The 14,880-nt window shown below is 38.6% G+C and overlaps 1 protein-coding gene across 1 annotated transcript; it reads left to right on the top strand.

Moving 5' to 3' along the window:
• The first annotated feature begins 2,224 nt into the window (after positions 1-2,224).
• LOC134535568 (uncharacterized) lies at positions 2,225-12,298 on the top strand. Its single transcript, XM_063374754.1, has 2 exons — positions 2,225-2,373; positions 8,273-12,298. Exon 2 carries the CDS (start codon positions 8,317-8,319, stop codon positions 10,402-10,404), a length of 2,088 nt encoding a protein of 695 aa, XP_063230824.1. The 5' UTR covers positions 2,225-2,373; positions 8,273-8,316; the 3' UTR covers positions 10,405-12,298.
• The last annotated feature ends 2,582 nt before the right edge of the window (positions 12,299-14,880 follow it).

Here is a 14,880-nt window from a genome sequence, read left to right as displayed (position 1 = left end):
ACAAACGGTCCATCAAAATATAACTTGTGGTTGGACTGTATATATGGAAAGCCGTATCCATTCGAAGACGAAGTGAGGAAGTGTGCATTCAAGACATCGGCTGCAGTAATTTACAGTTCTGACGATGTGAAGCAAACTGTTAAAAACGGTATCCAGAAACTCTGTCAAGAAGAGGAGGACTATGTCTGTAAAGGTTCTGGTTGGTCTCTGTCTAGTATAAACCGATTGGAGCTAAGAATTAGTCATTTCACGCCTATGCAGGGCTTTCGTAAGTGATCCTGTAGTAAAATATAGATTTTGTAATAAAATTTATTTTGTGAAAGAATTTGCGATGTTTTATTTACGAACCTGTCACTATTATGTTAAATTGTTGTTATATTTATTTTTTCTTCAGCATCCAGAATCGTACCAAGGACCTAAGTCGATCTAATTAATCATTTTATTGGTTGCAAAATTTATTTAATGAGTTTTGAACTTTTTCCTGAATTTCTAGCATTGAAATTACGAATTTCTAGCATTGAAATTACGAATTTCCAAGATGGCGTACATGATGGCTTATAAGATGATGGTAGTAGAGGATTTTAAGCCTCTTTAAGAATTTTGAACATGGTTTATTGAAATTATTTCTTTACATAAAATTAAACATTATTGCATCGATCGAGTATCGAACCAAGGACAGGAACTGATCGAATCAATATGTAAATTAATGGGTGATTTATTTAATTAATTATGGATTGTTTCCCGAATTTCTAGCTAAATAATTACACGATTCCAAGATGGCTGCCATAACTAAACATGCAACATTAATAGGATCCAATATGGCGGTCATAATGTAAAGTGTAACGATAACATCGTACTCAACAGAGATGGTGGGCATAACGAAACATGCAACAATTAAATATAATCCAAGATGGCGACCATAACGATATGTTCAACAGTGGTTTTAAATAATAATTTATTTAATTTTTATTATTTAATTCGATTAGTTATTTTTTTATGATTTTTAATTTTTTTCCCGTTTTTCTAACATAAAAATTATTGATTTTCAAGATGGCGGACTTGACGGTTAGGTTAGGTTAGGTTAGGTTAGCATAGATTAGCATATGGATTAGGTTAGGTTAGGTTAGGTTAGGTTAGGTTAGCATAGATTAGCATATGGATTAGGTTAGGTTAGGTTAGGTTAGGTTAGCATAGATTAGCATATGGATTAGGTTAGGTTAGGTTAGGTTAGGTTAGCATATATTAGCATATGGATTAGGTTAGGTTAGGTAAGGTTAGGTTAGCATAGATTAGCATATGGATTAGGTTAGGTTAGGTTAGGTTAGGTTAGCATAGATTAGCATATGGATTAGGTTAGGTTAGGTTGGGTTAGGTTAGGTTAGCATATGGATTAGCATACGGATTAGATGACGTCATCAGGTTGGCAACATCGAGGGTCGCAAGGCTAAAGGTCAGGGTCGAATTTCAATGTCAGGGTCAAATTTCAAGGTCAAGGTCAAATTTCAAGGTCAAGGTTCAAGGTCAAAGGTCAAGGTCAAGGTCAATGTTCAAGGTCAAGGTTAAACTTAAAGGCCAAAGTTCAAGGTCAAAGTTCAAGGTCAAAGGTCAAGGTCGGCTCCTGGATCCTGCGCCTGTCCTTGAATCGGTATTTTCCATCTACTGTAACGGGACATTTTTTCGTGCGTACATGGCTGATGAACGTATCGGGACACTTTTTCATGTGTGCATGGTCGAAGGAAGTGACATAATCCCTTAATCCCCCTCCGTCCTCCGGTGCCCTCATACATACTATATATTGTCGCGTAGCTCAAAATTATCATTAATTTATTTAATTAGTTTATTTGTTGAAAATACAATTTTAAATTCTTTTCGCTAGTTCGGGACTTGGTTTCCCTCACGCTAAGATGGGGTAACACCTTTGTTGGATTTGGGTTTGCGGGGGGGCTGGAAGAGTGCGAGTCTTGCACGTCTTTGTCTGGGAACGCAGGCGTGACCGCGTTTCAGCCAGGCCAGCTGACACGTTGTTTGCTGCAGTTCCAGAGAAACGCGGCGCAGACTTGTTTGTCGTTTTTTTTTGAGGCCAGCTGAGAGCGCAGATTGTGCGCAGTCGCCGTGCGCAGGCGAGTGTCGCAATCTAGCGGCAGGTTTTCTGACTACGTGGGCTACCTGGCGCGGCCGACCGCGCGGCCGGCTTGTTGTAATAACTTTACGTGTTTGTAAAACACAGGAAAACTTCCCGTCAGGATGTTTTCCCCGTAGGGGTTTTGCGGCCAAGAAAATAGCTTAAAAGAGATGTAAAATGTTTTCGCGGGGCGGTAATCCTGTGGAAGGCTGTCATGCTGCCCGGCCGCGCGGCGACTTGGTAATGGTTAGGTGAGTGCTATCGGAAATGGCGCCTGAGTGATGCCGGACTCTTAGCCTTCAGTGTTTCTTCGTAGTTAACTTTAAAAATTCTCGTTTGGTGTATTATTTGCTCTTATAAATAATTTGTTCTTAGAAACTTAGTGGTTTTAACGTGTAATACGTTGAGCACTACCGTTCCCTTTTTATTTTCAAGTATAACTCGGTAATTTGTTTGCATCACGATCCTTGTCTTTTCATGTAAATGATGACGTTATAAACTTAAACTAAATAATTTCTAAAATCCGTTTCAAGGTAGTGGATGTTCTTAATAAATTTTAAAAATGAAGTTGTGGAAGAGCTAATGAAGCTTGGTATCACTGGGTGGCCTGGAGGAAATTATTACGATTATGTTAATGTGTTAGTACTACTAAGAAAATCTTATATATGGTTTATTGTTTTTCTGTCGGAATATCTATAAGGCTGGTAGCGGACATGGAAGGTGCCTCATTATTTGTCAGCTTTATTTAATTGTTATAAATAAATGTGATTGTTCTATTGTTTTTAGGTTACTCTTATTTTTTTCTCAGTATCCTGATTTTCTATTCTTGTATAAGAATACACCTACTAAGATTCAATCCTCAGTGAGATGCTCTATGGCTAGTTAATGTTTTGAGTTTCTTATGTTCAGAGCTACATTTTTGAAGAATTGAACCCCCCCTCTGAAAGTGAGACGTGACAAATGGTGGAGATCGCCGGTTAGTAGGTATAAAGAATGTTGGGATACTGAAAAATAAATTAAGATAAGAGTGTTAGGTGTGGTCTAACATTTTGATTTATTTTAGTGAAGAAGAAGAGCATGCAGTGCAGCTGGTGTATTAAGATTGATGTGTTTATAGGATTAATTGTGTAATGATAATAAAATTTATTTTAGGTTATTTCAGGAAACCAGTGGGAGACCAGGGATGGCTGTATTTGTCTAACAATAATTAATTTAAGGTGAAATGTGAAATGTATGCTTAAGTTAAGGACTAATGAAAATAATTTAAGGTGGAGTCTATTAGGGATGGCTAGTAAATACACAATTGAAATATTGGATGACAAAGTAAAAAACCCTGAGAACAGTGATAGTAGTTCTTCGTCAGATGATGAATCATTGAAAGTGTTAAAAGATAAATTAAGCGACATAAAACCAGAATTGAAAGATCAGAATTTAAACATGGAGACAGGCAGGTGTTTTGTGGACCCGGGATATTTTTTTGGAAAGAGATGTGAGGAGGTTGAGGAATTTTTAAAACAGTTTCGCAGAGCAGCCAAGGTAAATGGGTGGAATGAGCAAAAATGTTTGTCATACTTGCCTACATTTTTGAGAGGGCCTGCTTTAAAATGGTATGACAGCTGTGAGAGCACATTGGAGAATTTAACTACATTTGAGGAATTAGCAAATAAATTAAGGGATGCGTTTGTGAGAGTGGGTCACATAGAGGACTTAGAGTTAAGATTGCAGGCGCGAGTACAAGCAGTAGATGAACCTTTCGAGTCATTTGTGTACGACATATTGAATCTTTGTAACCGACTTGATGCTAAGATGAATGAAGCTAGTAAGGTTAGATATGTATTGCGTGGGTTAAGGCCAGACATTGTAGAGAAAGTTATGCTTTTCCCAAACAATACTGTGGAACAGTTACTAGGTAATTTGAGGAATATTGAGGCAGGTCTGTATTACGCTAAAAATCATGAGAGGACACAGTGGGTAAATTCGAAACAGGAACAAGTACCTATCAGAAATCTTAAAGAAATTCAAACACCAGAAAGAGAATTGTCATCTATCAACACGAGAATTGAGGACAGTTTGATAGAGTTTAATAAACAATTAAAACAATTACGCGGGGAACTGGATACCATGAGATTACAGGCACAACCAAAGTCACAGTTTAGAACTCAGGGAGGAAATTACAAAAATAACAGTACACTAACACAATACCATCGAAATCAGAACAACAATTTTTTCAGGCAGACCCCAAGTAATTCATTTCCAAAAATAACTGACAGACCACAGTGGACCTCAGATGGTAGGCCGATTTGTTTAAAATGCAAACGACCAGGTCACTTGATACGAGATTGCAAAACGTCACAACAGGGAAACTAAATAGGGCGAGAGTCGGTCGGGGTGACAACTCGTCCCTTGTTAACCAAATGTCTCTTTTACAAAATGACGGTATTTTAAGTCAGAAGACAAAAATGTTCGGAAAAGAAATCCCCGTTTTTATCGATACAGGAGCTGCGGTATCACTAATTGAGGATAGATTAGTACCGAAAAGTTGTTGGAAATCCGCAGAACCAAGAGGTTTTACAGGAGTCTCAGGAAGAGTTCAGAAACTTAATAAGATGGCCAAATTAAGATTTAAATTAGGACAGTATGTTTATTCACATGCGGTAGGTCTGGTGGAAGCCCCAATAAAAGGGATCATTTTAGGATGTGATTTTTTAACCAAATATGGAGCAGAAATTTCTTGTAAGGGAGGCCAGAAAATGTCATTGACCATAACACGTCCTGATTGCTTCGTAAATACCACAAATACCGAAATAAGGGAGGTTAAAAGCCAAACCAAAGTAAAAAGAGACAAAATTCAAGTAGATCAAAACCAAAATCGGGTTAATCATAATGTAGGTCAGGATGGAACACAGGAGTTAAGCCAAATCGAGCCAGAAAATATTTTCAGGTTAGGTTGTGTGACAGTTCACAATCATGTTAGAGTAGAGCCAAGGATGCATCATCTTATCGAAATTAATTTTGAAGGAAATAATTTACCTGATGAGGTGCTGATAGAGCCTAAGGAGGATATTTACAACAGATATTCTGTACTTGTACCTAGGAGTATTGTAAACAGAAAACAGCATACTCACATTTGGGTTACTAATACTACTAACCAGTCAGTTACTCTTCATAAGGGAATGAAATTAGGATATTTAAATGAGTTTGAGGAAACACCCAGTATCGAGAACAAAGAAGTAACTAAGGTATTACAAGCTAGAGATAAAAATAATGTCGATTTTGATGTGTCTAAATTAAACATTAATCCAGAGTTACCAGAGGAACAAAAAAACAGACTGGTAGAGTTGTTGTATAAATATCAAAATGTTTTCAGTTGGGACCCCAGCCAGATAGGGAGAACAAAAGAGGAAGTAGTTTTTCTGGATACAGGGGACAGCACACCCATATCATCTGTACCTTATCGAGTTTCTCCTGGGGAACGGGAAATTATTCATAACATAGTACAAGAACACATTAAAAATGGGATTGTGAGACCCTGTGACACGAGTTGGTGTTCACCAGTTGTTCTTGTTAGAAAAAAAGACAACGATTATAGGATGTGTGTGGACTACCGTCGTTTTAACACTATTCTTAAGGATAATAAATACCCCCTTCCTCGAATAGATGATTTCTTAAGTCACTTGACTGGTGCTAAGTATTTTACTCACTTGGATATGAATTCAGGATACCACCAATTGAGAGTAGCTGAACAGGATCAGGAAAAAACTGCATTTGTTACCACCGATGGTACTTTTTGTTTTGAAACCCTTCCTTTTGGTTTGAAAACCGCTCCGTCAATTTTTCAGAGATACATGGATAAGACTTTGGCAGGGTTAAAGTGGGGTTCATGCTTAGTCTATTTGGATGACATTCTAGTAGTGGGCAGTACGTTTAATCAACATCTTGACCGATTAGAACAAGTTTTTAAAAGGATGCAAAATGCTAATTTAACCTTGAAACCGTCAAAATGTACCTTCGGTTATTTTGAAACCGATGTGTTGGGACATTTGGTTAACCATGAAGGGATTAGACCCCACCCCGATAAAGTAGTAGCAGTGAAACAATTTCCTACACCTAAGGACCAACGAGGGGTGAGAAGCTTTTTAGGCCTAGCTTCTTTCTATCGTAAGTTTATAGCAAATTTCTCTCAGATTGCGAAACCCTTGTCGACATTGCTAAAGAAAAATGAAAAGTTTATCTGGACCGACAAGCAAGAACAAGCATTCCAAATTTTGAAAGAAAAGCTGATTTCTTCCCCCGTGTTAGCTCACTTCCAGGAAAACCAGCCCATTGAAATACATACAGATGCTAGTACCTTAGGGATAGGAGCCACATTGTTACAAAGAATTGATGGAAAATTACAACCTATTGCCTATGCCAGTCGAACTCTCACGTCAGCTGAGACTAGATATCCTATAACTCACCTTGAATGTTTAGCCTTGATTTATGCTTTAGACCAGTTTCGGCCTTACATTTACCTGAAGCCATTCAAAATTGTAACCGATCATCATAGCCTATGTTATTTGAATCGTTTGAAATTTAATGCTCATAGCGCAGGAAGGTTAACCAGGTGGGCATTGAAATTGATGGAGTATGAGTACACTGTATGTTATAGTAGTGGAAAAACTCATGTACATGTAGACAGTTTGAGTAGAAATGCTGTCAACACAGGGACAGCCCTTGACGAAGAAAAATCCCTTGAGTTACCTGTTTTTGTGATGCATGATGTGGATTTAGCTAAGCTGCAATATTCTGATGTGAGTCTAAGACCTTTAATTTCTGAGTTGACTCAACCGTCAGGAATCGATAATAAGTTAAGCCGACAAGCGAAAAATTTTTCTTTGCTGAATGGTGTTTTGTACAAAAATAACTCTAACCCAAGTGGTAGAGACAAGCTATTAGTAGTCCCAGAAAGCTTAAAGGCTGAAATTCTGAGGGAAAGTCACGACAATCCCACTTTTGGCGGTCACTTAGGAGTAGTTCGCACCGCAGACAAAATTATACGTCGTTATTATTGGACCAATATGCTAAAAGAGATTCAGGCCTATGTAAGGAGTTGTAGGGGATGTCAGGGGAAAAAGGGAGTTCCTCAAAAGAAAGCAGGGTTATTAGAACCATTACCTATCTGTGAACCTTTCGAACGTATTGGTGTCGATATTTTAGGCCCTTTTCCAAAAACAGTGTCAGGAAACAAATACATTCTTGTTGCTATTGATTACGGTACTCGATGGGCGGAGACTAAAGCCACCCCCACTAGTAACGCCAATGACGTAGCTAAGTTTTTACTAGAAAACATAATTTGTCGCCATTCTGTACCATGTTCCATATTGACAGATAGAGGAAAAGTTTTTACTTCCAAAGTCGTTAATGAATTACTTAGGTTAATGGATGTACAAAGTTTGAAAACCTCAGGATACAGGCCAAACACAAATGGATTATGTGAAAGATTAAATGGAACAATAGCAATGATGCTATCTCAGTATGTGGCATCCTCACAACGTAATTGGGATGAATATGTACCCTTGGTCACTTTGGCATACAACACGGCGAGGCAGGAAACATTAAAATTTAGCCCATTTGTGCTCATGTATGGTAGAGAACCTGTATTACCCTCAGATGTTCAATTAAGTCAGCCTGTAGAAGATGAGGACAGCCTTCGACTGCGTACTCGTTGGAAGGAGATCCTGCGACAGTCCAGAGAGAATTTAAAGAGACAACAGGGTATCGATAAAAAAAGGTATGACCGCAGACGACGAGCGGTGACCTATAAGATAGGACAGGAGGTTATGGTGTACACACCTGTTCGAAAAAAGGGTTTGTCAGAGAAACTATTGCATAAATGGTTCGGTCCTTATGTTGTGGTGGACAAATTGTCTAATAACCTGTACAGGTTAAAGAAGACGAGTCGAGGCAGAGATGTTTACGAAGTTACAAACGTAGAGAGAATGAAAAATTTTTACAGTGTATAAGTTATGATAAGTTATGTAATAGAGATTTTTTTATTGTGGTTGTGGATAACTAAATAAAACAAAGAGAGAGAGAAAAAAAAAATAATTCGAAAGTTTTGTAACACTTGTAAACAAAAATCGAGCCTGTCTAATATTTAGTTTTGTATAGAATTTTTACAGAGTCTTAAGGCGTGATCATCTTCCGTACTGACGATGAGGATGCTACACATCGTCCTGGTGCTCCTGCAGCTGGGAAGCAGCAGACAACATCGACCGCTACCTGAAGGAGCAGTGGGGGTGGTTGCGGGAGCGCATTTCGAGCCGATACCTCAGGTAACATTGTACACTTCATCGGTACCAGTAAATTTTAAGGTTGCTTGGCCAATGCAATTAGATGACATTCAGGATAGTATCAAAGAAATCACTTCTTGTCCCTCCAATAGTTCAAGTGAATGGTGTGTTATTTTCAAAGAATTAAAACATAGCTTAATTTATACTGACATGCTAATTAATAAGGTAAACGAAGCAGCAGGGGATGACGTATTGGATTTTCAGTCTCAAGTTCGGGAAAGACGAGGGTTAAATTTCATTGGAGAGTTTTTTCATTGGTGTTGTGACATTGCCGTCAATAGTCAATTGAATAATCTTTTCCTAAATGAACAACAAATGTCAGAACACATAAACAAGATGGAATCACAAATTTTAAACACTCATGAGGCACTGGCAAATATGAGCAACACTATTTTTGTTATAAACGAGGGAATGACCGGAATTCTAAAAAGAGTACAATCAAAATTCACAAATTTGTCTGATTACTTAAAAGACCTCCGAGAGACTATGGTGACTAAGTTTTCAGGAATGGTTCAAGACATAGGACATTCATTCCAGTTTCAGGTACTGTTGGCCTCTCAATTAGCCAAACAAGCGCATACATTTACAAGACTAGAGATTCTGGACCAGTGCCGGTCAAATAAAATACCTGCCATTGTAGTTACACCAGCTCAATTGAAAGAGAAATTAAATATGCTAAATGAAATTCTTAATAGGGATGGTTATGCGTTGTCCATAAGTGTATCAGAAGTTCAGAAATATTTTAATTTACCCATTTGTAAATGTCAAGTCCACAAGGAAAATTTATACCTTCAAATTAAAGTACCAATTGTTAAACTAAATTCCAATTGGAGATTGTTTCAGTTTGTCGCAGTCCCATTTCAGTGGAAGAACTCAACTTGTCATTTGGATCATGCTCCGAATTTTCTGGCAGTGGATGGAGACCATCTAATCACTATTCAGGGTAGAAATTTATTAGATTGTAGACCATTTGAAGATAAATTGTGTTTTGTTCCCAGGTTCTCCGGAGATACCCTAGGTAGTGCTTTGTGTCCAAAGGCTCTTTTTCAGGGGATTACCGTTGAAAATCTTAGTACCACATGTGCGTTTCGATGCCATTCCGGAAACCAACTGATGATCACCCAGGCTGGACCAGAGCGGTACTTCCTAACAAACCCGTCAGGAAAATTAGACTTGCAATGCATGAAACATAACAATGAATCTTTATTTTTAGGAAGTGGAGACATCCTCGGAGCTGTAGATATAGAAGTACCGTGTGATTGTCGTTTGTATTTAAACCAAGAACTTAAAATTAACGAGTTGTATCCATGTGATGCGTTAACAAAATCTAAATTTCAATTGGTACATGTAATACCAGCTGCTTGGACGAAGTTACGTAAATTGAAAATTTTCCCTCATCCTACGTCAACACATACAGTTTTTCCATCCTTAATGGATTGTTTAGATGAAAATTGGCCAACTCTAATACCACATTTAAATTTTTCTTTGACAAAGTTTGAAACCCCTTTAGACCCGATTCATTTAAGAGAACCAGAAAACGTACCAAGATTTGTAATGAAAAACTTACAGAGTATTGCGCTTTCCATTGTAAGTAGTGTATTATTATTTATTATTATTAAAAATCCATATCTAGTAGGTATTGGAACGCTACCAAGAGTATCCGCCTTGGACAATGTTACTACCCTTGGCATAGAAATAAGTGTAACTGTAATTACTATATTGGTAATAGTTGGAATGTTTTTAGTTCTGTTATTAAAATATCTGAGAAATCGGAAACCCCTCAGTATGTCTGTAGAAATCTCGACTACAGTAGAAAATGCTGTTCCTTCTACCAGTGGAAAGGTAGAATTAAAAGACATACTAGCCAGAGATAATGGTTGTGTAGCTAAGATATCCAGTGAAACTGGGGAGGAATTGAAAGTAACCATTTCCATTTGTGATGATCAGTAGTGAATGAATTTTGTTCAATGTAAAGCTTTACCTACGATTAGAAAAATTAGAATTTGATTAATGTTTATGTGAAGGGGCATGCGCCCATAAATAATTTTTATAGAACCAAATAACGATGGAGGGAGAATACCAGGTTCAATAAGGGGAATTATGACGTCAGGACTAATCATTGAGAAAGTGGGTGGGATCCTTTCCGTATTCCCATTTTCCACCATAACCCCCCCCCCCCTTGTGTTTTTATTATTCAAGAAGTGACATTGATAGTTTTCGTCAATCGAAGAGAATGACTTTTGAGGCGGACTTGTTAAGGGCAATTTCGAAAGGAGTGCTGTGGTGCAGCTCCATCCAGAACTCTTGTCCCTTCTCGAGTTGGGAGAAGGCGCGTCGTTAAGGGTCAGCCAGATACCACGTGGGCCAGTTGGGAGAAGAGGACCTGCTTCTACCCATTGCTGCGGGCTGGTGCCCGTATCGTCGAATCGTGTGGTGATGCACGATTACCAGGAGTATCAGCGGTTTGGGAGTGGCCATGTCCAAGGACAGTGATTACGCATCGCGATAGGGTGTGGCCCCCCAAACAACAAATTTATCGAGAAGACTAGAATTATCCATCGTTTGAAACTACTGACCTGACGTTCAAAACAAAGTGTATAGCAAGACAAGGCCAGTGTAGTTATAAACTTTCAACCTACACGTGGACACAGTCAAGTTTTTGTTGTAAATTTTCCTATTAGGTACCTTACCTTATCCTTCCTCTACGAAATGTGGGGGGTAGGCTTTTCTTCAAGATGTTGAATATTGCAGATGAGTTACGAGTTTAGTTTTTGAATAGTTACTTGTTTTAAGAATCTTTAAAAGTTATTTTTGTGTTGATACCTGGTATGACCCTCCTTGGTTAGTTGTGTTGATCTATGTTGATCTCATGAATACTTCTTGATAAACACATGAAAATACGTCATTAACTTAAGTAAGATAATTTAATTGTTTGATTTGTTCACTATTATTTTGATGTTTGAGAGTTTTTTTTTTTAGTTGTTTGTAATTGTATGACTCCTGATGCTGCTCATGTATTTTGTGTAGGAATGGTGTCGTGTACCGTGGATGACGAGCAGTTGGGATGAACGACGTCGGGATGAACCGGCTGGGAGAGGCAGAAGTTGGAGTGGGGTGTGATTCTGCAGCTCACAGTTCCGCTGGCTGTTCCTGTCTCTGCCCTGAGTTGGTGCATCTCTTCGCCGTATCCCTCCTGGCTGCTTGCTGTCCCAAGCAGTGCTAACATGTGAAATTTTGTAAAACACATTTGTCCTCCGAGAGGAAATTGTCAATAAGTGCTAGTAGAACTTAGAGTTGGTATTTATACCTAAACAACAACCACTGTAATCACTAATTTAAATTTGTAACTGGATCACATAGAAATGATAGGGACAATGGGTTTTTTTTTTGAAGCAAACTTAAATATTCCCCAAGCATTGTTGTAAGCTTGTGGGGCACAAGCTCCTGCCGCCCGGGGTGATGTCGCGTAGCTCAAAATTATCATTAATTTATTTAATTAGTTTATTTGTTGAAAATACAATTTTAAATTCTTTTCGCTAGTTCGGGACTTGGTTTCCCTCACGCTAAGATGGGGTAACACCTTTGTTGGATTTGGGTTTGCGGGGGGGCTGGAAGAGTGCGAGTCTTGCACGTCTTTGTCTGGGAACGCAGGCGTGACCGCGTTTCAGCCAGGCCAGCTGACACGTTGTTTGCTGCAGTTCCAGAGAAACGCGGCGCAGACTTGTTTGTCGTTTTTTTTTGAGGCCAGCTGAGAGCGCAGATTGTGCGCAGTCGCCGTGCGCAGGCGAGTGTCGCAATCTAGCGGCCGGTTTTCTGACTACGTGGGCAACCTGGCGCGGCCGACCGCGCGGCCGGCTTGTTGTAATAACTTTACGTGTTTGTAAAACACAGGAAAACTTCCCGTCAGGATGTTTTCCCCGTAGGGGTTTTGCGGCCAAGAAAATAGCTTAAAAGAGATGTAAAATGTTTTCGCGGGGCGGTAATCCTGTGGAAGGCTGTCATGCTGCCCGGCCGCGCGGCGACTTGGTAATGGTTAGGTGAGTGCTATCGGAAATGGCGCCTGAGTGATGCCGGACTCTTAGCCTTCAGTGTTTCTTCGTAGTTAACTTTAAAAATTCTCGTTTGGTGTATTATTTGCTCTTATAAATAATTTGTTCTTAGAAACTTAGTGGTTTTAACGTGTAATACGTTGAGCACTACCGTTCCCTTTTTATTTTCAAGTATAACTCGGTAATTTGTTTGCATCACGATCCTTGTCTTTTCATGTAAATGATGACGTTATAAACTTAAACTAAATAATTTCTAAAATCCGTTTCAAGGTAGTGGATGTTCTTAATAAATTTTAAAAATGAAGTTGTGGAAGAGCTAATGAAGCTTGGTATCACTGGGTGGCCTGGAGGAAATTATTACGATTATGTTAATGTGTTAGTACTACTAAGAAAATCTTATATATGGTTTATTGTTTTTCTGTCGGAATATCTATAAGGCTGGTAGCGGACATGGAAGGTGCCTCATTATTTGTCAGCTTTATTTAATTGTTATAAATAAATGTGATTGTTCTATTGTTTTTAGGTTACTCTTATTTTTTTCTCAGTATCCTGATTTTCTATTCTTGTATAAGAATACACCTACTAAGATTCAATCCTCAGTGAGATGCTCTATGGCTAGTTAATGTTTTGAGTTTCTTATGTTCAGAGCTACATTTTTGAAGAATTGAACCCCCCCTCTGAAAGTGAGACGTGACAATATACCTACTCTCTGAAAACACATTCCTGTTAAAAGGAAAAATTCCTGTTTGGCGGAATCCAGATGTGATGTTTGCGGTCGTCATTGCTTTTTCGTGTGCTTCACAAATTAAACTTGCCACATCATATATCGAAACTGTTTTTCCAGGGTTTCTCAACATCCACGAGTCAACCGAAGCATTATAGAAAGACTTGAAGGCGATTACTGCAGTGAGGAGGAATTGTTAAAATGGTTACCCCATTTTCCTTTGCTAACTCGATAGCCTCTATCCTTAAGTGGCTCTCGTGATTGTCCAGTATCAAAACAGCGGGATTTTCTAGCGAGGAAAATGAGTGCTTCACAAAATGGTGCAAAACTTCTACAAAAAGTTCACCATTCATCCATCCTTACTGTGTTGCGAGGCCAAGACTTCCAGTGGGGGGGGGGGGGGGGGCACCACGAAGCATATGTTCCTTAAAATGCACTCTTGGGAAGATGATGACTGGAGGAAGAACATTCCCTGCTGCGTTGACAATATAACATGATGTGACGAGGCTTCCTTTCTCGCCACTTGTTACTTTTGCAACTTGCTTCACTCCTTTTCCTGCAATGATTTTGGTTGGTTTTTGAACAGTGCTGCAACCAGTTTCATCAAGATTGAAAATACGCCATCCATTGGAGAAGTGGTCAGATCGTTTAAGCACAGTCTCAAGTTTATCGAAAAACAGCCCCACATTGTGTTTATTAAATGATGTAGCACGTGACAAACTGCAAGCTTCTGGCTGCCTTAGGGATAAGTCTGGATGCCTCTTCAAAAAACCTCGGACCCACTCTATTCCAGCTTTCTTTTGGACTTTCCATGTTTCGGGACAATCAATACCATTTCTTGATGCCATTTCAAATGCTAATTCTCTGCAGTTCATCAAACTCAGGCCATAACACATAGCTGAACAAGTTAACAGATAATCTTTCATCTCGCTTTCTTGTTCAGTGTTAAACACTTAGCGACTGTTGTACTTGGGACACATCCTCACGTTAGCCATTTCGGGATTATTCATCTTTTTTCTCACATACCTAAAACACGAAACAATTTTGTTGAGAAAGACATATTTTATAAACCAAAAGTAGGCCTGAATCTCATATAACTAAGCCTCACCTGTGAAGTGTCTGAAAAGCTAAACCTTTAGTTTGTGCAGCTTTTCGCACTGACAAGACTTCCGCCACAAGTTTTACAGCTGCTCTCATGTCATCTTCTTTAAATGTTCCAATAGTTGTTTTTCTCTTCCTGTTGCGTGTCATGACTAAAAAACAAATTTTTTTTAACCTTTTTAAAAATAAATTGGGTTAAATGGATATGTAAGTTTGATAATTAATGTAACTTGAAATTAAGTATCAAGTAATTTGATGTTAATTTTGCTTTGTTATTTTATAGAATATATATGCCTATCTAACAAAAAAAGAACATTTTTGTGTGATAATAAATATTTAACAGTTAAAATTGCATAACGTGACCAAGAACTTTTTTTCACATAGTCTTCTAAAAATTAGCAAAATATAATGTGGGGCTGGATGTTCCCGAAACGGAAGCTAGTTCTAAAATTTACAAGCATGGGGTACAGTGAGACATGTCTCACTGTGCCCCATTCTATTGTGTCTCATTGTGCCCCACACTACTACACACATATCTATGAATTAAAAATC

The sequence above is a fragment of the Bacillus rossius genome, chromosome 8, assembly GCF_032445375.1.
Source record: "Bacillus rossius redtenbacheri isolate Brsri chromosome 8, Brsri_v3, whole genome shotgun sequence".
NCBI classification, from domain to species: Eukaryota; Metazoa; Arthropoda; class Insecta; order Phasmatodea; family Bacillidae; genus Bacillus; species Bacillus rossius.
The sequence above is the reverse complement of the archived record's forward strand: the minus strand, read 5'-3'. Positions and strand labels throughout refer to the sequence as shown.